Source organism: Hyperoodon ampullatus, assembly GCF_949752795.1.
Source record: "Hyperoodon ampullatus genome assembly, chromosome: 13".
NCBI lineage: Eukaryota > Metazoa > Chordata > Mammalia > Artiodactyla > Ziphiidae > Hyperoodon > Hyperoodon ampullatus.
Genome location: NC_136926.1, coordinates 1215348 through 1239509, shown reverse-complemented (window position 1 = coordinate 1239509; position 24162 = coordinate 1215348). Strand labels below are relative to the sequence as shown.

Sequence of the window (24162 nt, the reverse complement as noted above, 5' to 3'; positions counted from 1 at the left end):
GCAGGCAGGCGGCTCTGCCAGGAGCCAGGGGGCTGGGGTTTGGAGGCCAGCTGGGCTGAGCTCAGGGCGGCTGCAGTCCTGCCTCTAGATCCAGATTTCACTGTGGAGGCCTCAGACACACCTGAGGGTGCCACTCAGGTTGGGGTCCGTGTCTGTGTGTGGCTCTCAGTGAAAGGAGAGTGTGTGTTGTGTACCGCTGTGTGTTGACATATGTCGGTCACATGCACGTGCCTTGAGGCAGTGTCTCTGTGTGGCCATGCGGCTGCACGCCTACGCCTAGAAGCGTTACATGTTTCTCTCTGGCCATCTGCGTGTGTGTCTGGGTCTTGTCCTCTCGAATGTCTGTCTGGAGGTGCCCGGATGTGTCTGTGTATGTAGCAGGTGGGTGTGTGCCACACGTGTGTATCTGCATGTAAGTGTCCATCTGGGAGCCTGTGTCTGGACGTGGCATGGGTGCATCTGTACGTGTACAACTGTGATTCTGCAGTACGTGTGTGTGTGTCTGGCCACGTGGCATTGCGTGTAGGTGTGTACCTTGGCCTGTGTCCCTTGCCGTCTGTGCGTGTCTGCAGTTGGGGCCTCAGGCCCAGCAGGGTCACGCTTGTCCTTGCCTCTCCCCGACAGCGTCCCCCCACCCCCATACTAGGTGACAGGGCGGCAGGGGGTGGCATTTGTCATCTGACCTGGTTCAGAGACCGTACTTAAAAGAGTATAATTTGTCGAGATTTACCCCCAGCAAATCCCCAATTATCGTTCATCCTCAACAGCGTCTGTCCCGAAAGCTCCGTGCAGCCTCCCCTGCCCGCCGTCAGAGGTTCGTTAGTGCCATAAAATTACTTAGAAAATAATTTTCCTAATTTGGCTGCTTGCAACCAAGGACACGAGGATTCGTCTCCCGCCGAAGCAGGGGACTTGGGGCTTTCCTCTATTAAAGAGAAATGAGTATCTAGACTCCTGCCGAGGCGGGAGGCCGGCCCTGCCCCCACCCCGAGTGTGCTGCCCCGGGACGGGAGCGGAGGACGCTGAGCAGCAGTGACGCCGCGGTGACCCGGGCAGGTGTCCCACGGCCACCCTCCGGGGTGGACGTTGTTGTCCTGGCGATGACTGCCCACCCTGTAGATGAGGACGCCGAGGCACGGGGGCAGAGAACCCGCTGCAGCGCCCACTGTCAGGAAGGGTCTCTGCTAAGGGACCCCCGGCCGGGGCCACACCCCGGCGTCCCTGCCGTCCCCTCCCACCCAGCCCTGCCCCCGCCCCGGCCCCTGGTTGTCACCGATGGGAGGAAGCCTGCCCGCCACCTCGCCCGCCTGTGCCTGAGGCACAGCACCCAGCCGGCTGCCTTTGGCACCTCTCCCGCCCTCACTGGCCAGTCTCAGCTGAGCCGCCGTCCTCCCGCCCTCCCCTGGGCTTGGGTGCATTTGTTTCTTCCCTCCTCCCCTCAACACACCTGGGTTGAGCGTCTGCTCTGCACCGGTCAGCGAGCGCCCTTCACGGGGCTGGAAAGGAATCAAACAGCCAATGCCCCTGCCCTGGGGATAAGTAGCGTCCCCCGTGGAGGTGGTAAGCGCTGCGGAGGAGTTTGCTTGGCGTGGCGGGAAGGCCTCTCCACCTCGCCCTGACACCGGAGCGGCCCCGACGCACAGGCACACACAGGGAGCGGCCCTTGCGAAGGCCCTGGGCCGGGGGGCCCACGTGTGTCGTGTGTCGGGAACAGTGCGGGGGAGGCCAGTGAGCCTCTAACTCTGGTTCCCAGTAGAGCGGCGGAGGGCTGGGAGGAAGGGGCACCTGCCTGCACCCCGGCCTCCAGGATGCCCAGGCCCGCCTGGGTCGGGCGGGGCCCCACCTGCCAAACCTGCCGGGGTGGCCCCCATACACACATACACACGAGGCGTCGTTAGCTGATGGGCGTGACTGCCTCAAGGGGGTTTCTGGAAATGAACTCTGAGCTGTTGGCCGGGCTGCAGAGAGCCTGCCAATCTCACAGCACCTGCACTGCAGCACCAGCCCCGGGTCTCAGGGACCTCCACACCTCGCGTTCCTGGCACAAGTGGGTGAATAAGACGTGTCAAGGCCCAGCTGACGCCCTCTCCCGGGGCCACAGAGGGGGCTGCTGCGGCCTGTGGCGCGCCCCTGGCTGGTCCCTTCCCCTCGGAGCCTGGGCAATGGGGCGGAGTTAAAACTAGCAGCTGGAGTGGCCCAGACAGAGCCGACACAAGGGCTGGCAGGGCCCAGGCTGGCGCTGTGCCCAGCTAGCTGTTGCCGAGGACGTCTGTCTGGAGGGGCGGGGAGGCGGGGCGCCGGGGCTCATTGTCGAGGAAACACCTCGACATCTGGGGGTCACGGGAGGCTCCTTTCCTCCCCTGTCTGGGGCTTGGTGCCAGCTCGTGGTTGGTGGCCTCAGTTCCTCTGACGTGGGCCTCCCCCGGCGGGCTGGTTGGGCTTCCTCCAGCGTGGTGGCTGGTTACCGGGGTCCCGAGAGCTAGGAGGAAGCAGTAGCGGTGGTGTGCCCTCAGCTCCGGGTGGCACGACATGGCTTCCTGAGGCTCTGTTGTCATAAGCACCCCTTAGGCTCGTGGGGAGGGACTGTGGATGCCTCCCCTCTCTGGTCAGAGTGTCAGCACCTCATGAGAGGGGTGCAGGCACCTGGGCAGCCTGGGGAAGCACAGGCTGCTCACTAACTGGAACCCCTACCCACTCTGACGAGGCCTCTCACACTCGGGGCACAGCGGCTTCTGCCCAGGAAGTCAGCCGTGCACGCGTGTGTGACAGCTAGCATCAGCCCGCGCGCAGCCCTGTGAGGTGTGGCGGCGGCTGAGGCCAGCTGTGCTGTAGCCATGACGGCAGGGCCATGTCCCATGCCTCGCGTGTGCACGTGCCCACCGCCCTGCGGCTCCTGCCGGCCCTCCTCCCAGACGGGCTTGTCGGGGCTCCCGGCTCCACACTCGGGTTTCTGCCCCACCACCCTCTCTGGCAGGAGTGAGTGGCCCAGCCCTGCCTTCTGGGAGCCCCGGTCTGGGGCTCGGGAGGGCAGAGCGGGTGGCCCCCGGGAACGGGGTACCTGGTTGGCCACCTGCAGGTCACTTGCCCGCTTTGCCCGTAAGCCAGGGGCGATCGTGGCTGAGATGAGGTGCAGCACGTGGCGGGGGACTCGGCTCTCATGAGCCTTCGGGGCGGGAGGGCTGCTGGATGCGCGCGGCGGAGCCCTGCAGGCTGGCAGAGGCGCCCGGGGTGCCCCTGGGACGTCCTGAGGCCTGCCTGCCTGTCCCCGTGCCCACCGCGGGAGCGGCTCAGCGCCCTCAGCCCCCGCGGCGCCCCCTGCACGCTCTGGCGGCCTGGCCTCCTCTAACCTGCCCCACTGCCCCCCTGCGGCAGGCTCCGTCTTCATGAGGCGGGTTTACGACATCTGTTTCCCTGCTCCTTGGGCCACTTCCGAGCAGCCGTAATTTGTACAAAAGCAATAAAAGCCTGTCAGGCTCTCCCTGGAGCCGGGAACTGCATCCTCGTCCCACCTCTGAGCACAGGACAGTCCTCAGCCGGCCGCTGGGAAGGGGTCGCCAGGGACGGCGGGTGTGCGGTGGGCAGTGTCCTCACCTGGGATGCAACCCCAGCCCGTGCCCAGCCAGCCTTCTGTCAGGAGGCACCGTCTGCCCATACATCCATCCGTCTGTTCGTCCATTCTTCCATCGTCTGTCCTTCACTTAGCCCACCTCTCAGGGTCCTGGGGTGCAGCTGTGCCCCACATTCGACCAGGTGGAGGACACGGAAGTCCTTCCCTGTGGGTTGATAGAGAGCCTGTGTCCCGCTGCCCCTGTCATCCGGCACCTCTCCTGGCCTGGCTTGGGGCAGGGGGGTCAGCACCGCCTCCTCGGCCAGTTGTGAGGGGTTCTGAACGTGGCATGTGGGTACATCGCGGTTGTTATTCCCAGGGAAGCAGACCGTGATGTGCTCGCCTTGGGGGCCTTCGCCTTTGGGAGGAGGGCCAGGAGGGGAGAGTGCCCAGGACAGCCGGACCGTTCGTCGCCGACCTGGGTCAGTGGATGTGGCACCAGGAAGGACGTGGCCCTCAGGGCCTCTGCTCAGCTTCCTGTGAGCGGGCACTGGGTGGGGGGCCTCCCTAGGCAGGGGGCAGCAGGTTCTTCCTAGAAGGGGTCTAGGCCCCAGATAGAGCAGGGACAGAGTAAGTGATAAAGAAGAGAAGCAGGTGACGTGCGCGGTGCTGTAGGCCTAGGTGCTGCTGATAGGGGGGGTGGGTGCTAGCTTTAGAGGGGGTGCTGGTGTAGACGGAGGAGCCATCAAGGGCTCGGGATTTTACCGGCACGGGCGGCCCCGAGTGGAGCCGTGCGCACCTGACAGGTCTGCCTGCCGGGGCTTCCCGTGGGTGCGCTCTGGGCCCCTCTGTCTGTGGCCATCCTCTGCAGGCAGCCGGGTCCTTGGCCCCTGACTCTGCTGTCCCGCACAGAGGTCAGCCTGCCAGGGCGGGGTGTGCAGCAGGCAGGCCAGGGCAGCACACCCTCCCCCTGAGGGCTCCAACATCTGCGCCCCTCCGGGGTTCTGGGGACCTGGCCTCCCGGCCAGGAAACCTCCTGCAGCCACCCTCTGTCCGGCCAGACGCTGGGGTGGGGGAAGGAGGCGTCCCGTGCTCCCTGGGGGTCCCTGGCCCTGAGCCCGCGTCACTCCCTCCGCCCCACTGCTGGATGCTGCTTGCCCTCTCGTGAAGCAGCGCCCCAGCGTGTGCTGTGGGGAGGCCGTCTCAGGGACCCCACGGGTCACAGACTGGGGTGGCACAGACCTGGACAGCCACCTGCCTCTGGGAGTCCTGGGCCTCCAGGCCCCTTGGCCTTCGGGCGCTTGACCCAGCAGGATGACTTGGCCCTCCGGGTTGGTGAATGTTCTGGCTTCTAGCGCTGCTCTATCAGGAACACGCTGGAGCCACCTCCGGGAAGGTCACGTGTGGCCCCCAGGTGTCGATCAGGGGAGGAGCAGGGATGGCAGAGCTGAGGCCGCTAGCCCCTGCCCGCCTGGAGGCTGCACTGCCAGGTGAGTGGCCCACTGGGCAGGGCCTAGCAGGGTCTCAGGTCGGGAGAGGAGGTGAAGCCGCCGGGCTGGGTGCCACCCGGTGCCCCAGTCTTCTCATCTGTAAGACAGTGGAGCCCCGGAACCCGCCCCACAGGGCTGCGGGGAGAATCCACGAGCCCGCCAGGCACCTGCTCTTACTCTGTGCGCTGCGCGGCGGGTCGCTGTCACACTCCACGTGTCTGCCGAGGGCATCCCTGAGGCCTGTGGCCTCTGCGCCACCCGCCCTTGGGGCCGTGCTCCACTGGGGGCACAGCAGAGCGAGTCTTGGGGTCCCTGCCCTGGTGGGGAGATGGTGGGAGAAAGCAGATACATCAGCGGCAGGTGCTTCCAGAGAGTGCTGGCTGCTGCGGAGGGCATCTGGGGGCAACTGTGCCAGCGGTCAGGGGCAGCGTCCCAGGAAGAGCCAGCAGGGAGGTCGGGCCAAGGGCAAATGCAAGCTGGGGTGCAGGTGCGCCAGGGGCCCGAAAGGAGGAAGGGAGGGGCCCGCCAGCCCATGGCTTCAGCAAGGCTCGTCCCAGCTGCCCAAACACATCAGGCGTTGGCACTCCTCTGGGTGGGTGGCTCCATGGGAGCTCTGGGGACTGGTCAGCAAGGCGGACTGGAAGCTGGGAGGCCCTCTGCTCGCTGGGGGCCTGAAGCTTCAGGTTGGGTTGTCCGGGCCTAGGGGTTGACATGGGTGTGTCACCCGTGTATATCTTGTGCTGTCATCTGAGCAAGGGTCGGCAAGAGAGTATTCCTTTGTGAGAAAACCTCGAGTCTCCATGGCACTTTGCAACCATTTTGCACCCCCCATTTAGGTGGCCTCACTCACACCCCTGGCTCCTGGGTGGGCATGGACCCACCCTCTCCGTGGCAGCTCGAGGCCCTCCACGGGGGTCTCCCTGTGGGATAGTGGGGCGGCTCGGGGCTCTCAGGGGGCAAGGCAGCCCTGGGGCTGGCCTGGTGGCCCATGTGCCGCTTTCCGTTGGTCGGCTCAGCCACGCCAGCCCAGGTCCGAGGGGAGGGGATGGGCCTCGGCCCTCAATGGGAGGGCGACTGAGACCATGCCTGCCGCGATGTGGCCCTGCCACCTCAGGAGCCCCCTCGCCAGGCCAGCGAGCTTCTTCTCACTCGTGTGTTTGTCATCGGTTGCTAAGTAACCAGTTGCCCTGACTTAGTTGCTTAGGGCAGCAGCATTTACCATGACCGTTTCTGAGGGCGGGCATTCAGGGGAGCTTGGCTGCGGACCTCTCCAGAGCGCAGCCTGTGGGGTGGGGGGGTGAGGCCCAGCTCTGGACAGCGTGGTCACTCTGCAGTGCGCTCTGGGAGGGCTCGTGGGGGCCACCACAGCCCCCTCCCCAGGTTCCTCCCCCGCCCCTCCGGGCAGGCGGCAGCTTCTGCCCCCGGCCCCACGCCTCCCGCCCCTCTCTGCCTGCTCCCACCCCGGGGCGGCTGCAGAGGCGGAGATGCAGCAGGCAGCCGCCCCTCCTGGCCCGACCTGGGGTGCGGGCAGACCCTGAGCAATTCAGGCCCCTGGAGGCCCCGCTCCCCTCACACCTGCAGGCAGCACAAGCCAAGGACTCCCGTCCAGTCTGGTCCTGTCCCTAGAGGCTGGACGCCGACGCTCTAGGGAGCCCCTCAAGGCCCCGGCCACGTGTGCCAGGAGCCATGGCTGGAGGGACGGTCATTCTGGGGAGCGGGTGGGTGACGGGCAGGCCGCTGGGAGTGAAATTCAATTATGTGGAACAGGCGGGGCTGCCGGGACCCAGAAGGTTAGGAATTAATGTTAACACCGTTCTGGTTAAGACTTCTTGTGTTGATAAATAATTCATAAGTCAGTTAGCGCTTTGACTCTGACAACAGGAGAATATATTAATACAGTCGACTCCAGAAAGGTCAGCGGCGGGCGGCAGGGCCGGGGGCCATCTTCTATTCATTCCTGACGTGGGATCGTTCATCATTCCAGCCCAGCGCGGGCTGCGGGGAGAGCCGCTGATGAGAAAAGGGAGAGCGGGTTTGGCGCGACCCACCGTCCTGGGTGTGGAGGAGGGACTGGCCCCAGGCCCCAGCAAGGCCCCTGCGATGGAGCCGAAAGCTGCAGCGAGGCCCCGCCTGTTCCCCTGCAGCTCAGGCGGGGCGGGGGGTGGGCGGGAAGTGGGTCCTAAAGCGGTGACTGCTGGCCGTCCCCAAGTATTTGTGGCGCCCTCGCTGTGGGCCAGGTACCACTCCAGGCCCCAAGGTCAGAGGATCGAAGAGAACCCAGAAGTCCCCGCTCTCGTGGAGGCCGTGGAGGGAGGGGCAAAGGGGGGAAGCGAGTCAGAGGTGCACGGAGCGGGTGACGCAGGAGGGGGGAGGGTGTGGAGGGCGCCCTGAGGCTCGGGGTCCAAGGGTGCCACCCGAGGAGAGGCTCGGGGGAGGGGCCCGGCCGCTCCGGGTACCTGCGGCATGGGCGCTCCTAAGGGGAACAGCGCCTGGGACCCTAGCCATCACGTGAGCGCTTGTGTGTCAGTGTGTGTGTGCTTGGGCATGTGTGCATGTGTGTGTACAGGTGTGTGCGTGCACACGACAGCGTGAGTGCACGTGCGTGCATGCAGGTGTAATTACAGTCACGATGTGGCCAGCCAGCGGCGGGGGGATGTCAGGTGAGCTGGTGGCCCGTGAGGCCTGTGGAGATTTGGGGCCGTCACGTTTGCCCCGGGAATGAGGCGGATGCCACTCTTGGCCCTGAGCAGTGATGTGGCTGCTGCTCTGTTGCCAGGAGCTGCTGGTGGGGACAGATGAGGCATAGAGCGGAGGATGGGGGCTGCAGGGACAGACACGTTTGGCCCAGCTGGGGGCAGCAGATTTGCTAATTGGCTGGCGGAGCCTGTGTGGAGGGCTCAGGGAGGGCTCCCCACAAGGACGGGGCTGCCCTCTGCGCCCACTGTCACAGCATCCTGCGTCGCCCCTCACGGTGGGACCACAAAACCCCAGCATAGAATTAGAAAGCAGAGGGTTCGGCCCTTGGTGAAGCTGATGGGAAGAGAAGTTGCTGGGGGAAAACGACTGGTTCACGATGTGAGTGCCAGGCCTGGGTCCCGGCGTGGAGGCGCAGAACAGAGGCCATGGGGCGCCCGCAGCGCATCCTCGTCGCTCTTGGAAAAGCTACCCACAAGGAGATGCCCCAGTTCTCCTTGGTATCTGTGGGAGCTGCACCGGGAGAAAATGAAACGTAACTTTGTGTTTTTCATAACAGGGTCAAGGCTCTGGTGATACTGAGCAGGTTGTCGGCTTCGTGAACTTTGTCTGACAGAACATTCCAGAATTATGTGAGGTGCTAGGCAATGCTGTGGGGACGGCCCCCAGCACAGGCAGAACCCCTCTCTGTGTGACACCCAAAGCACCCTCTGGATGCCGACCCTTGAGACCCTGTGAGGGGAGGAGGAGGAGGGTGGACCGGTCAGTTGTCAGGGCCTAAGTCATCCACCTGCTCATTCACTCGTTCCCTGCCTGTGCTGTCCGGGGTCTGTGCACCCCCGAGTCATCCATTCAGCCACTCATTCCCTGCCCGCGCTGGACTGCAGGAATGAGATCTTTGTACTTTTCTTTTTTTTTTTTTTGGCCTTGCCGCGTGGCATGTGGGATCTTATTTCCCCGACCAGGAATTGAACTCGCACCCCCTGCATTGGGAGCACGGTGTCTTAACCACTGGACCACCAGGGAAGTCCTGGAATGAGATCTTTGTTCTCAGGGAACTTGGGTTTCACTGGAAGGAGGCTGATGATAAACAAATTAGCAACTAACTGAAGATGGCTGCAGGGCGAGGTCAGGGCTGCACAGGCGGCTGTGGAGCACTGCGCCCGAGCTCAGCTCAGGGAAGGGCGGGGAAGGCCAGCCTGGCAGGGGTATGGGGGGCGGGGCAGCAGGCCAGTCGCACAGGCCAGGCGTGGGAAGGCCTGGAATTCTGTTCCAGGTCCTCCTGAGGTTGGCGGGTTGGGAGGGGCGGCTTTTGCTGTGCCCACCTCCCCTCTCACTGGGCACCGGCTCCACCCCAGACTCTCCCCACTGAGGACAGACCACGCGCTGGCTGCTCGGAAGCCGCAGCGTCCACAGCGACAGCTCAGGCTTGGGGCCTGGGATGACGCCGGGCTGCCAGCAAGCCCCGCACCGTGTCCCCGGTGGCTTCCCTCAGAGGCAGCTCTCAGCCGCGTCTGAAAGTGCGGGAGGGGCCCCAGCCCCCCCCACCCCCACCCCGTCTCTCAGGCCCCGCGAAACCCTCGGCCTGGCTGCAGGGCCGTCTCTTCTCAGCCAGACGTGGTGGCCGCTGTGGCCCTCAGAGCTCCACCCACTGCCACCTCTGGCCCCCTGCCGGCGAGGCCCAGGCGCGCAGGCAGGAGCGGGGAAAGGGGAACGGGCAGCCCTCCTGGACCGGAGGGGCCTGGGGCAGGCAGGTGGGCCGTGTGGGCTGAGCACCTGGCCCAGGCGGACTCGGGCCCCTCTGTCCCCGCCGCGCCCACCCCGTGACGGATGGCGTCCCCACAGCGCATCCCTGCTCGGTGGTCTCCTCCCCCGCTTCTCTCTGCTCACAGAGGCAGTCTGCGCCCGGCTGTTAGGAGGCAGTAACTTAATTGCTCGTTAATCGAGTAATTAGTGCTTTGTCTTGCTTTAAAGCCTAAACACTCACAAAAAGTGACTTAGCTGAGTAAACAAGAATGGGATTTTCAGGATCCACCATCCAGGCATCATGCCTAATTAATCAGGGCCGACTGTGACTTCCGGGGCCGAGGGGGCCAGGGGCTCTTTGAGGGGCAGTACTGGGACCTCAGTCCAGTCTTGGCCACCACGAGGGAGTCGCTGGCGTGGGGCCCTGACGACCTGGGCCAGGTTAAGACTGTAGGTTCCAGAGCCCTGCTCACCCACCCTCCAGCCATGCCCTGGGAGGACTCCCAACCGCTCGGCCTCAGTTTCCCCGTCCACAAGCAGGTAGATCTGTGGTGGGGGCTAGTGAAGTGTGTGGAAGCAAAAGCCCAGTGAGTAAACGCAGCAGCAGCCCCACGCCCTGCGGTTGTCTGGGCCTCTCTTCTGCCCCGACTCCTGCCAGCCCTACGGTCCCAGGGCTTGCCTGGGGTTCTAGGGCAGGTGGACCGTGGCACAGGGCCATTTGGGGCCTGGACCCAGCTCACGGCCCCTGCTCAGTGGGCATGTGGCCGCAAATAAATCCCTTTACCCTTTGAGCCTCTGCTTTCTCATCTGTGAAGTGGGCTTATGCCACAGTGAGCACTGGTGGCTGCAGCCGCCCTTGAAAGGAGGGTGGTGCCAGCCTTCTCCAGCCGTGTGCCCAACTCCCAGCACTTCAGACCTGGTCACCCGACAACCCCACGGGCACCCCATTCCGCAGATGAGACAGCGGAGGCCCCAGCACTGCCCTCCTCGCACCCCCGCCCCCGAGGGCCCCCAGGGTCTACTTCTGACAGGGAGGGGATGCCTGGCTGAAACCCTCAGCCGCGGTGCTCCTTTACGTGATGGAGGTGCGCATACAAGGGTGAGAAGTGGCCTTCCCACTCCAGAGCGTAACCAAGCAGTGCTGCCCCTTCCCAGGCTGCCCCCTGCCCAGCCGGGGTCCACAGCTCCTCGTTTGGCTCCGTATTTTAGCTGAATCGCTTAATTGGCGTGTGTTCTACATCCCCACAGAGCGTTTGCAGCAGAAGCGAAGGCGACATTTCCGCCCGGGCTGGGGTCCCTCTGCTCTCCAGACAGCGACGCCCCTCTCTTCTCCCCCAGTTCTTCCAAAGCGGCTCCAAAAAGCAGAGTGTTTAATAAGCTGGAGCTGACGTGCGGGCCAAGGGCGGGAGTCCCGTGCGCAGACACGGACTGTCCACACAGCCACCGCTCCTGGGCCTGCGTGGCCCCGTGGCAGGTCGCCTGACTGTTCAGGGGCCACACACTCGTGGGACATCTGGCAGGACACACTAGGGTAGAGCAGCCCTGGACAGGGTGCCGGATGCTCATGTGTGAGATGCCTCGGAGCACGACTCCCATGTCTTGGCGCTCAGGTGTGCACAAGGCACACATGAGCCATGAGGACACGCCCAGCGAGCGCCGCCCGCGCCGAGGACTGGTGCCACCTGGGCTTCCCCGGGCGTCCCCTGGCACACCTCCGGCCACATGGCTATGACCCAGGGCGGGGGTCAGCACCGGCTGCCCAGCAGCTCAGCCCTTCCTCTCCACCACGCTCAGGTGGCCTGAACAGAACGTCCTGTCACCTTCCGCTCACGCACAGACCGCGGATCCTGCCTACTTTTTCAGTTCGCAGCTGCTCAGGCCTTTGCAGGTGGCGCTGCCCGCTGGGAGCCCGGCCCAGCCAGGGGGAAGGGCCGGCCCTCCTCGGCCCCCAGCAGCTCTGCAGTCAGGGCCTCCGCGGGCCCTTGTGCAGCTCAGGCCCTGCTGCTGGGCACGGGCCCGGCCCACCCCCCGTCTCCAGGCGCCAGGCCACACTGGCCCTGAGCCTGCTGGGCCCCTGGATGGAGGTGGGGCCGCCTGAGTGAGAAGGGCCGGGGCGGTTTCACCCCCTCCTTCCAGCAGCCACCCGGCCGCCCCTCGACCTGTGTCTCCGTTGCACAGTGGAGACTCCGCAGCGATCAGGAGGGACACCGCCGCCCCCATGGGTGACTTTGGCCCAGCCCTGGGTGCTGGCACGTCTGCTGGGGGCACAGGCTCAGCTCAGGGCTCCCTGCCCATGAATTTTTCACGCCTTTGTTTGGGGAGTGGGAGCGGCAGCCGTCCTCAGCGCTGCTGTGCCGCGCGGTAGTTAACGTTCGCTCTGAGGGCAGGACAAGGCCCGTCTCTGCGGCTGCTGAACAGCCGTGTCATCTGTGGAGGCCACTGAGCAGCCCTCGCCCCAAGCAAGTAGCTGCCCAGGTTTCTGGAAGGGTCTCGGTGACGGAGGCCAAGCTCTCCAGACCTGCTGTGCAGGTGCCCCCCGGGGAAGCAGGCACTGTCCGGCGACAGTGTCTGTGCCCAGGCCCATGGATGGCTCAGGTGCCTCCAAGGGCTGGTCGGGTGATATGGAAGAAGGGGCTGCGGCAGATCACGGTGACGGCGAAGGTGACAGTGGTGACGATGATGATGGGGGTGACACTGAGGAAGATGGAGATGACGATGACAGCGGCTCACATTTATGGAGCCCAGACTGCCAAGCAGCTGCTGCTCTGAGCTCTCCACCCACACCGACTAATTGAACCCCAAGCCACCGCAGCACGGAGGCCCCCCGTCTCGGCAGACAAGGAACTGAGGCTCAGAGAGGTGAGACGAGCAGCCACCATTACCGAGAGTGAAGGCAGGACAGAGCCCCGGGCTCCAGGGACCACCGTGGGGCTATGTCCCCAGCATGCGACAAGGGCCAGCACTTGGGCCCTGGACGTCAGGAGAGGCGCGGAGGGGGCCCAGTGGAGCCCTGCCTGGCACTGGGCAGGGCTGTACGTGGGCATGTGGCTCCGCATTCTCAGTAAGACGCAGGGTCTCATGAGAAATCTCCAGAGTTTTAAATGTTGGCAGCGAATTTTTTTTTTTTTTTTTTTTTTGCAGTACGCGGGCCTCTCACTGTTGTGGCCTCTCCCGTTGCGGAGCACAGGCTCCGGACACGCAGGCCCAGCGGCCATGGCTCACGGGCCCAGCTGCTCCGCGGCATGTGGGATCCTCCCGGACCGGGGCACGAACCCGTGTCCCCTGCATCGGCAGGCGGACTCTCAACCACTGTGCCACCAGGGAAGCCGGCAGCGAATTTTTTTTTTAAAGTTAGGCCAGTTAGGCCAAACAAAGCCTCATCCAGCTTATGGCTTCTCAAGCTGTGTCTCAAGGCCACGTCCACCCGTGGATGGGTGCCTCATCACGTCACGTCCATGAACGTGGGCGACACGCAGCTAACCCTTGGGCATCCCCACGTCACATCTATTAGCGTGAGTGACACGGTGGCCTGGGACGTGGAAGAGCTGAGCTTTGGGGCTTTGGGATGCGGGACCCTGAGCTCACATCTGCCTCTGACCTACACTGGGTGGTCTTGAGCTCCCAGCGGGGTGCCTCTCCCCAGCCACTCATTAGAGTCACCTGGCCCAGGCTTCAGGCTGACGGGATCTGAGGTCCCTCGGGTGAGCTGAGGTGCACTCAGGACTGTAACCCTCTGGGCTGACTGAAGGATGGGCAGAGGAGATGGTCCTGGATGAGTGGTCCTACTGGTTCATTGTTTGCTGGCTCGACCAGGCTGGGAGGAACTGGTAGGCAAGGTAGCAACTGGTGCGACCTCCTGAGTGGGATTGGGGCTGGGGGCAAGCAGGGGAGGATAGAGTTGATACTGGGCTCTCATCTGGGCCAAGGAGCGCTCCCTTTCTGGCCACCAGCCATCAGGGTCAGGGGCAAGAGCTGGCACTTCCAGGGCTGAGAGACACCTCCCCGAAACTCTCAGGTTTGGGCCTTCAGCCATTCCAAAGGGGAACCCCTCATTCTCGGCCTAGTTGGAAGACAATAATAATATTGAGTGTTGATGGTGGTGATGGTTATGGTGATGGTGGTGATGGTGATGATGGTGGTGGTGATGGTGGTGGTGATTGTGATGGTGGTGATGGTGATGACAGTGATGGTGATGATGGTGGTGGTGATGGTGATGGTAGTGATGGTGATGATGGTGATGGTGGTGGTGATGACAGTGGTGGTGGTGGTGGTAGTTGTGGTGGTGGTGGTTATGGTGGTGGTGATGATGGTGATGGTGGTGGTGATGACAGTGGTGGTGGTGGTGGTAGTTGTGGTGGTGGTGGTTATGGTGGTGGTGATGATGGTGGTGATAGTGGTGATGATGGTGGTGGTGATGATGGTGGTGGTGATGATGGTAGTGGTGGTGGTGGTGAAAATACAACCACACGGTATATCGTGATGAGTACACACCCAGCGCTGTCCTAGTGCTTTGCATGTATTCGCTCATATAAGCTGTACAACAATCCTGTAGGTGGGCTGTTGGCTCTGTTTTACAGAAGCATAACTGAGGCACAGAGAGGTCATGGCACTTGCCCAGGGCTGCACAGCATAGGTGGCAGCACAGCGTCAGAGCAGGCGTCTGCTCCAGAGCCCATGTCTTGGGCTCCCACCATACCTAGCACATCCCTTGGGGCCTAGGGTCTGTCCCCTGCTCTGTGGACTCCCCTCCTGGACCCCCACCCATACCAGGATGACGCTGTCCAGGACCGCCCAGCCCAGCCCAACCCCGTGAAGGTCGCCTCGCTCAGGCAGCTCCCACAAGACAGATGTGGCTCTTTTTCCCTCTTTGTCCTGATTAATTGCCTCATTCAATTCCGACTCTATTGCAGTTAAACATTAATTCAGTAGGACTTAATAATGTGAATTCATTTGCAATGCAGCCTGTGCTGGCTGAAAACGGTGAGCTGTTTGGTTAATTATAGGCTCCATGGACTCGCTGGAAAGCACCCTCACCCCCTCCTTGATGTCAGATCATTTAGCTGTCACCAGTGGCACCGTCCGAAAGCATGGAAGGGATGAAACCGGGCCTGGGGTGGAGCGGGGCCAGGCCTAGGGGTGCTTCCAGGCTGCCCAGGGGACAGGTGTGCTGCGCCCAAGGCCCGGCCCCCTGACGGTCTCATGGAATTGCAGTCTCCACCTCAAGGGCTAGTTAGGCATAAAGAGGTCTGATTGGGGGTGTCTGGCAGCTCGGCTAATTCCGCAGCGTCAGAGGGGTTCCTGTCCCCCACAGCCCCCCTCCAGGCCGCGCTCCCACAGGCCACGACCCCCGGTTCCCCCCACCCCTCCCTCCTGGCACAGAGAACGTCTGGAAGTGCCGGTCATGTGGCCGCACGACAAAGCTCAGTCCAAGCTTGCTGCGCAGTGAAGCTTTGCATGTTCTGGCCACTCGCCTTTCCAGCCTCATCTCCCACGTCCCCTCCTCGCCTTCCTGCTCTGTCTCTGGGTTTCAGCCACCCTGCTAGAGCCAGCCAGCCATGAGGGGCGGACCTGGCCTCTCACCGTGGTTGTACGGCCAGGAGACTGGGCCCGTGGCCCCTTCTGCCATTTGTGAAGGGACACCCGCCCTGGAGGTCTTGGGCCAGGCCCTGCAGGGTGCAGTGTGAGGTTGGGGGGCAGAGGGTCCACGGGGCTGCTGTGAGCCTCAGGAAGATCCCCCCAGATGCCCATTCCCCCTGTCCCCAGGGTCACTCTCCGCCTGCGGTGAGTGGCTGATAAAGCACGAGGCAGGTGGCCACAACTCGGTAAACTCTGTCGTTGAACCCACCCCGGCCCTCGCCCCAGGGCGGGTCTGGTGGAGGACCCCACAGACACAGCACGTGTCTGTGGAGCACCTCCACATGTCTGCCTGTGCGTCCCGGGGAGATTTATTTTCAGCAGTATAATTCACTTGACATAAACGTGTCACAATTACAGTTGCTGGGAAGAGATTCTTTATGGTTTATATTCTTTTAGGGGGAAAATTGCTGTGGTTTCTAGAGCAGGCTTTCTTTTTAAAGCTCTGCTCACTGAAAATGGAAAACAAGGATTTGTTTGCACGATTTTCACAATCTTCCCTTAACCAGCTGCGCTAACACGTGGAGCGGTTTCTGCTGGGGCATCTGCAGGGGCGGGCGGGGGGAGCAGGTGGCCCCACCCCGCAGGCAGCACCTGCGGCACAGGCTGTCCTGACTGCTTGTCTTCCACGGTCCCAGCCCTCGCTGCCCCCCGCCCTCCCTGCGGCCCCTCAGGCCACCCGAGGCTGGGCCTCTCTGTCTCCCTGCCCAGGCGGTGCCCAGAGTCCCTGCCCTGAACCCTGGTCCGTCGGCCTCATAAGCAGCCAAGGGCCCCTCGCATCCCACCGCGGCCCCCCCACTGCCTGGAGAGCTCAGCACCTGGGGGGGAGCCTGCGGGGGCGGGGGCCGCTCCATGTGTTTCCTGGGGTATCCGGGTAGCTCCGGCCTGCTGGGGCGTGCGGGTGCTGGTCTGCATCTGCCTGGGCACGTGCACTCCTCTGTCTCACCTACCCCCACGACCGGCCCCCTGGCCAGGTCCTCGATGGAGCTCCCACCAGGGCTTGCCTAGGCCCCCAGATCCCTCCCAGCTCCCGGCGCCTGGGCCCCTGGTCCTGCTGGCTGGGGACACCCCCATCCCACACCTGAGGCCCCGAGTCGGGGCGTGGGGCGGCCGGAGCCGCCTCCTCTGGCCCTCCCCCCCAGCCCAGGCCCCTCCCGCACTCTCACCTTCTCAGCCCCTAGCACCCGACCGCCTGTGGGGCGCTGACTCACCTCTCTCTCTCTCTTCCCCCCACTGCAGTGCGACAGCGAGAGCGACGGGGATGACAAGGTAAGCCTTCCCCCCCCAACCTGCCCCTCCTGCTGACCTGGACCGCAGGCAGAAAGGTCGTGGTTCTCCTGTGGGGTGCGCGGGTGACGGTCGCCTCCCCGACCTGGCTGAGGACAAGATGCGGTAGACGTCCACGCTGGGACCTGGGACGCTGCCCGGGCCCCTTGGGACTGCAGGACCGAGCCTCAGCTCCTGGCCTGTCAGCAGCTGTCTCAGTCCAGGGTTCCCTGGGATGGGGGAGCCGTGGGCAGAGCGGGGGCCACACTCTGTTGCGTTTCCATGCTGGGGGCCATAAACATCACCCCAAAACGGAGACTTCCGCTAATAGCAACAGCGCCTGGCCCCTCGCAATTCCCTCCTAACCCCCGCTTTTCAGGAACAATGAAGTTTCTGCTAACTCGGGATTTACGCAGTGGGAGAGTTAGCACAGGGACAGCCGAGGGGCCTCCGGGGGCGCCGGCAACCTTCTGCGTTCCTTTCCGCAGCTCCTGCCTTGGCCCTTGGGGTGCAGGAGACCTTGGTCCTGGCCCTCTGCAGGGCCCTGTGTGTCCTGGGGGAAGGGGAAGAGCTCTTGGCTCAGAGGTTATTTGCAGAGTACCTACTGTGTGCTGAGCTGTGTGTGGGCAGGGACACAGCTGGGGGCACCACTCGGGACTGGCTCTCGCGGGCAGCGACCACAAGCAGCAGCAACAGGCCTGAGACCCAGCGGGTGCAGGCGCCGGGCACTCACTGTCCCAAAGCCCTGTGGGGCAGGAACTGTCGCTACCTGATGTAGAAGTGGAGACCAAGGCACAGAGAGGGTGAGGAACCTGCCCGAGGTCACACAGCTGGAACCCGGGCAGGCTGGGCACGCCGTCCTTGGTGAACGAGCTAGCAGCCCACCTGAAGAGCCTTCGGTGGTGAGACTGGCAGGAGGTGGCCGCGCCGCCGTGGTGGAGCCCCTCGTCCTCGGGGTGGGGCCCCCCGGGGGTGGCGCTGGGCACCAAGGAGGACAGGTGTCCAGCAGTGGGGCCAGTGTGCACGAGGGCTCTTCGTGTGAGGTGGGTGGAAGGGCAGTGAATACCGACTGGCGTCTATAGGCAAGTTTCTGTGAACTGGAACGTGGTCCCGTCGGGGGGTCTGTGCGGTGTGAGAGCCTCAGTTGCTGCCTCTCTGGTGTGTCCTGGCCTGCGTGGGCAGGAGCTGTGGATGGACAGACGGCCAGCCCCCCTCGTACAGGCTTCACGCTCAAGCACAGAGTAGCCTATGAGCACGTGAGCAAGTGTGGAAGGAACCCAGAGGCCGGCTAGCAGGGTGCTCAGGGTCAGGGCAGGCCTGCAGAGGATGCCTGGGGTCCGGATGACCAGCCTCATGAGGTAGGGCACTGGTCTGGGCTGGGCGAGCGGTTATCCCAAGGGCCGGGAGGGGGACAGGAGTCGCGCGGTGACTGGAGGAGGAGCAGGTGTGGACGGGTGAGGTGGGGGTGTGGGTGCGCCATCCAAGGTGAGCTGGCCCAGAAGCCCTGTGTGGAGTCCTTGCTGTGGTCTAGACCGTCCTGGGAAGGTGGCCAGAGGGCAGGGCAGCTAGGAAGTGTCTGTCGTCCCGAGTGCTCCCCCCTCAGCCGTCCTGTGAGTGGGCAGGGTGTCGGGCCGCCGGTGGGCACTGGGACGGGTGCCGCGTTTCTGCAGGAGCTGTCACTCCTGATGTCTTTTTTTTTAATATAAATTTATGTATTTATTTTTGGTTGCGTTGGGTCTCCGTTGCTGTGCGCGGGCTTTCTCTAGTTGTGGCGAGCGGGGGCTACTCTTCGTTGTGGTGCGTGGGCTTCTCATTGCGGTGGCTTCTCTTGTTGTGGAGCACGGGCTCTAGATGCACGGGCTTCGGTCGTTGTGGCTCGCGGGCTCAGTAGTTGTGGCTCGCGGGCCTAGTTGCTCCGCGGCATGTGGGATCTTCCTGGGCCAGGGCTCGAACCCGTGTCCCCTGCCTTGGCAGGCGGATTCTTAACCACTGCACCACCAGGGAAGCCCCACTCCTGATGTCTTTAATGTATTAGATCGCAGCACCTGGGAAAGTGCTGCACTGGACCATCACCTTCAGCACCTCCTTTAATTGCAAATCTGCAGGAAACGCTCTCTGAGGCCATGGGCTGCCTTGAGGGGGGTGTGGGGAGGGGCTTCTGAGACCCTGAGGCTGCTGACTGCTCTGTCCAGGGGCCCCTTGGTCAGCGCTGGTCTTGGCATGTTTCTCCCTCCACCCCTCAGTCCACCCCTCCTGCCGGAGCGAGGACCCTGGAGTGGAGACCAGGCGCTGGAAGGGCCCGAGCCAGGGCACAGCCCCACATGGCAGCTCCAACCAGGCACGCCGAGAACTTCTGCCCAGGGCCGTCAACCCCGGGCACCGAGGCCGGCAGGCTGTGACCGAGGGCTAGCCGGAGGCCGTGGCTTTGGCCTCCTCTGCATTCACGCCCACCCGCATACTGGCGGTGGCCCCGAGCTCAGCCTGGCCAAGGACTGACGGGCACAGCAGGCGCGGTCACCAGGGGTGGCCCGGGTGGCCTGGGAGCTCGCTCTGGTCGAGCCTGGGGTGGGGTCTGGAACCAGCAGTTCCTTCTGGCGATTCCCTGTGCAGCGTGAGGGAAGAACCCCACTCTGAGGGTCTTTGGGAAGGCCAGGGTCCGAGTTCCAGAGGCCTCTGCTGGGAGAGACTGGGTTCTGCGCTGGGGCTGACCCCGTGGCACTTACACCGGGCCTCGGCGGCCGGGGGTCCTCAGGAGGAGCGGCAGAGCCTGGTCTTCCCCATGGTGACTGGGCCCCGGCGTGGCCATGGCGGTGGGCCCCCAGTGGGCTGCACAGGCGATATGGGCATGTGACCGCCCCTGGCTCCGTCGCGGGCAGGCCTTAGGGGGGCCCAGGCAGGGGAGGGAGAGAGAAGCCTCCCACTGTCACCACCTGCTCCGTGAGTGATGGGGTGCCTCTCCTGGGCTATGGTGAGCTCTGAGTGAGCTAGCACAGGGTGACTGAGCCTGCCATTTGTGGGGCGATGGGCCCCCTGAAGTGGGCAGAGCCGGGTCATGCTGCAGAAAGCCTCTTGGCTGATGAGCCAGGGAAAGGTACAGGATTCCTTCCCGGTCACCCGAGTTTGCCTTCTCCATGAGCACATGGGGCTTCTGGGTGTGTTCACTAGGGTGTGTTCCAGACAGCTTGAGATGCAGGCCAGAGGCCAGGGCCGAGATTCCATGCAGCTGACCATGGTGCCGCTCGGAGAAGGGGACCTGGACGGAGCCCAAGAGCTGCCTGGTGGTGGGGAGGTCTTGGGGCTTCCCAGAGCAGCCCCCTGGGATAGGGGCCCCCTCTAGGGCCCCAGGACTATTCACCAACCAGCATGGACAAATCTTGGTATCTCTGCCGCCAGGACGGGGATGTGTGTGGTCAGCACTGGCTGGGCTGTTGTGACTCGCCAGGCCCTGCGTGGCTGCCTGGGCTGTAGGTCTGGAGGCTGCAGCTGCCCTCACCCTGCCCGCAGCAGCTCTCCTCTGGGTGTGGCACAGTTTCCTTGCTCGCCAGCTCACATCTCTGCCCTTACCAGAAAGATGCAGAGACCTCTGCTGCCTACATGATAAACTCCCTACCCCTGTCCTGGCTTTCAAGGTGCAGACGCCAACTGTCTACCACATGGCCCCGTGTCAGGGAGGAAGCTGTAATGGAACTGGACTAAAGAAGGAGTTTGCACTTCTCACCTAAAGGCCCGGATGTGGACCCTCCCGGCTGGCATGGCCTGTGTGTGGTCCTCAGGCTCCTGTCTCTCTGCTTTTGGCTGTTCTTGGCGTATGGCTCCCTTCCTCATAGTCACCTCTTGATCCACAGGAGCAGCTGCAGCACCAGCCATCGCACCTGCATTCCCCTTTCCCACAGCATTGATCTGACAACCTGACTGATCACCTCCTGCGTGGTGAGGCAGGGATGATGTTGATGTAAACTGTCCAGTGGGGCCGAAGCAGAAGGAGGGAGGGAGGGAGGGAGGGGATGAGCTCAGAGAGGCCACACTGTAAACAGTCATGGCCAGAAGTTCAGCTTTTGATCCAAGTGCGGTGGGGAGCCACCATCCTGGGAGGTCCCTGGCACACAGCCTCACCCTGGCAGTGCTCCCTGGGGACACTAATTATGCACCAAGGCTATCACCTGCGGTCCAGACCTCTCTGTTTCCTCCATGGCAGGGACACCCGGTTACTCGAGGCTGTTTGGGTCTGAGTTGGGGTGGTAGGTATGGAGAGACCTTTGGAGTTCCTTCTGTCCTTTACCCGAGCTGGGTTTCTGGGCAATGAGTAACTTCCTCTGGGCCCGTCCAAAAGCAGGCGCAGGTCAGAGGGCCAGGGTGGACACTTGCCTGGGACCTCGGCCAAAGTTACCATCCCCCGCCTTCCCCACCCCATAGGGCGGGGAAAGCAGAGAGAGGCGTCCGCCCTCTGCGGCGCTCAGGGGCAGAGCCCTGCCTTTCCGAGGCCGCGAGAACACAGGTGGCAAGGAAAACACTGTCCACTGACAGCAGTGCCCTGGCCTCCCTGGAGCCTGGCCGCGAACAGGCTGAACGAAGCTGGGACAAGCTTGACTTGTCACGCTCCTCGGTGCACAGCAGACTGGAAGCAGCGGTCAGAAGCCCCCCGGGCTGCTCGGGTTGGCGAAGGAGACGCAGCTGGGTGTGCAGGTGGGGCGGGAGAGTGAGGGCGGAGCCCCGTGTGCGGGGTCTGTGGGCGCTGACTCCACACCCGTGCTGGGCGCTGGGGATGGCGTGCCAGGCAGGCAGCCCCAAGGAGGCCTCCTCCTGGGCAGGGCGGCGGGAAGACCAGGGCTCCGTGTCTCCCGGCCAGTTTGCTCCCCCCGCGCCCGCCAGCGTCTGAGGTCCGGGTCTGAGGGCAGCTGCACCTCCTCCTGCCCTGCTTGCCTCCCCGGCCCCGGGCTCCTGCCGGCCTCGGGCTCTGCCTCTGGGCTTGAGGTGCGGACACGCTGAGGACAGTGTGCCTCCCAGACACGGACAGACAGTCGGAAACCCGCGAGGCCTCTCCAACCAGCCCAGCCCCGGAGGCTGACACACAGACAGACAGACGGACAGACAGACAGATGGAAAACCTCTCCGCCGCCTCCCCTTCTGTGGGACCAGGCCCTGCCCTGGGATGCAGGCCCCCCGCCCGCTGACATGCTCCCCTCGCCATAGAACCCCTACGTGCTTCCCCGCGCCCCACCCCGGCCCTGCTCCGGGCGCTCAGTGCTGGCGGGGAAGGCGGCCTGAGCTGCCAGGAGGCTCCGGAGCCGGGCGGCCAGATGGCTGCGGTTGGTGTCTAACTGCTGTTTTATTGGAAAAATACGGGGTGAAAAATTGTGTGGGGCTCGTCAGGCAGCCTGCTGGTCCGGGCCGGCTGCCGTCTGCCTAAGCGGCCCGGCCAGCACCCAGGCTTCTCTTGAGGGGTGTCTGTCTGGCCTGCCTGCGAGGCTCGCCCCTCCAGCCCACCAGGACGTGCTCCCCGCACTGGGCTGCGGGAACTGGCAGGGCTGGGGATGGGGCCGTCGATGGGGCCGTCAGGCGGCTGGCGGGGGGCCGGGCGTCCTCGGAGGGCAGCCCTCCAGCCCCGAGCCTTGGTCTCCTCTTTGCTAAGCGTTGCGAACGGGGGGTTGTGGCGGTGCCTGCGGCCCGGGGTGGAGGCCGGGGCTCGGGGGGTCGGCGCTGGCTGCTGAGATGGCCGGGCGGGCATCTGTCCCCCAGGCCCCGGGTCAGCCTCGCTGCTCGGGGCCGTCGGTCTGCAGTGAGCACAGACGCCGGTCCAGGCGCCTCCGCCTGACGCCTGAGGGGGGCCTCCTCTGAGACCCCGCCTTCTCGCCTCTGACTCGAGGCTCGCCGGGCCCACCCCTTAGGTCCCTGTGGCAGCAAGGAAAGGGCACAACAGCCCGACAGCAGCTCCGAGCAGCGCCCGGCGTGCGTCCCTGCCGCCCGTCTCGGGGCAGCTCCCCTCTGCATCCCGGGCCCCGCTGGCACTTGCCTCCCATGCCACCACCGCCGCCCCCAGTTCCCGCGGGATGCCCCTGCTTGCCCTCGGAGCGTCCCTGCTCACAGAGGTTTCCTCCGTGTGCCGGCCCAGCCCCACTCCTGAGAACACCTTCCCGTAGTCTGTAGGAGGCTCACCCGTCCTCCTGTCTCCCAGCCGCGGGCACCCCTCCAAGGCCGGGTGCTGGGGGGACAGAGGTGCAGGGAGCTGGTGCTCCCCGGTGCAGGGGGTCCTACACAGGCGACCTCACCGGGGTGTCCTCACAGGGGCTCAGGGCTGTGCACCGTGACCTAGGGCTGCTCCACCCAGAGCGTGTCTTCCCACGGGTCTGCCCGAGGAAGAGGAAGGGCCTTGGCAGTTTGCTCACTGAGGGTCCCAGGCAGGCACTGGGGCGGCACATAGGTCCCAGCAAGGACCACGATCTGATGACTGAAATGTAGCCCGCGCCTCCTGGGCCCTGCACATGTCAGCGAATGTTCAGCCCCAGATAACCCTCTGAAGTGGCATCTGTCCTGCAGCCCCACCCTCAGCGAGGAACCCGGGAGACAGAGTGAGGATCTGCCAGGACCGGAGGCCTCAGGGGAGTCAGGCACCGTCAGGCTACTGTAAGAGTCCCAGCAGGCGAGGGCGGAGGCCTGGGCTGTGGATGCAGGGGTGGGAGAGGCACTTGTGTCCTACGGCTGCTGTAACAAATTACCACAGACTGGGTGGCCTAAAACAGCTCAAGTTTATAGTTCAGGAGGTCAGAAGTCCAAAATGGGTCTCCCTAAGCCAAAACCAAGGTGTCATCAGGGCTGGTTCCTTCCGGAGGCTCCAGGAAGAATGTGGTTCCTTGCCTGGCCGGCTTCTGGAGGCTGCCATGTTCCTGGGCTTGTAGCTTCCTCCCCTCGGCACTCTGAGCTCTGCTTCTGAGGTCACGTCTTCTTCTCTGACTCTCCTGCCTCCCTCTTATGAAGACCCTTGTGATCACATTGGGGCCATCCAGGCCCATTAGGGCCTGTTGGCTGGGACGCTAGAGCCCGCTGATGCTTTCAGGACCCCACTGCTCACCTGGGACGGCCCTGGGTGCGTGGGGGCCCGCAGGACGCCACGGGATAGAGGTAGGGGAGGGTCTCAGTCTGGGAGGTGCTGGGTCTGAGGAGCCTGAGGGGTGTCCCAGCATAGGTGAGACAGGTGTGATGGCCGCCAGGGACAGAGAATGGGGGGCGGGCCCTGGCCCCAGGGGCCCCGTCCACGAGCGCCGTGTAGCGTGAGGCCCAGCACAGCAGCGAAGGTGGGAGTGCCCGCTGTGCTCAGCAGAAAGCTGGGTGCGGAGAGTTTAACGTCCTGCTGGGGTCACACAGACCTACGTGCCAGGCGGGACTTGAACCTGCACCTTCGGCTGAATGGGCAAGCTGAGGCGGAGAGGCGGCCGGGAGGCTGGAAGAGACGGCGGAAGACCTCCACGGTGGGGGCCGCCTGCCCCTCCCGCCTCCCCCGCCCTGGCCTTTCCGGAACTAGCTGAGCAGGACCCCGGGCAGCTCCCACATCCACCTCCAGGTCTCCCCGGGCTCCCGCAGGGATGCACCGGGCTGCCTGGGCGCTTACATGGGGGTTGTCCTCTGGCCCTGGGGTGTCCATACCCCTCTGTGCCCGGAGGGGTCGGAGCGCCTTCAGACCACACCTGCCCTGCTAGCCTGGGAGGGGGCCCCACTGGGCGGGGACGCCAGGGGCCTGGTGCAGGCTTCCGAGGTGGGTGGTCCTTCTCTGGGGGCAGGTGAGGAGGCAGG

At 64.1% G+C, this 24162-nt stretch overlaps 1 protein-coding gene across 2 annotated transcripts in view; it reads left to right on the top strand.

Annotated features, from left to right (window-relative positions):
- The window catches only part of FBRSL1 (fibrosin like 1), a gene marked incomplete at its 5' end in the record, with an annotated part of 83634 nt that overhangs the window by 34272 nt on the left and 25200 nt on the right, over positions 1-24162 (top strand). For both annotated transcript variants that reach the window (XM_079717972.1, XM_079717971.1), the window contains one exon: positions 16351-16380. In XM_079717972.1, coding sequence (XP_079574098.1) covers positions 16351-16380 — 30 coding nt within the window. The remainder of the gene's footprint in view (positions 1-16350; positions 16381-24162) is intronic.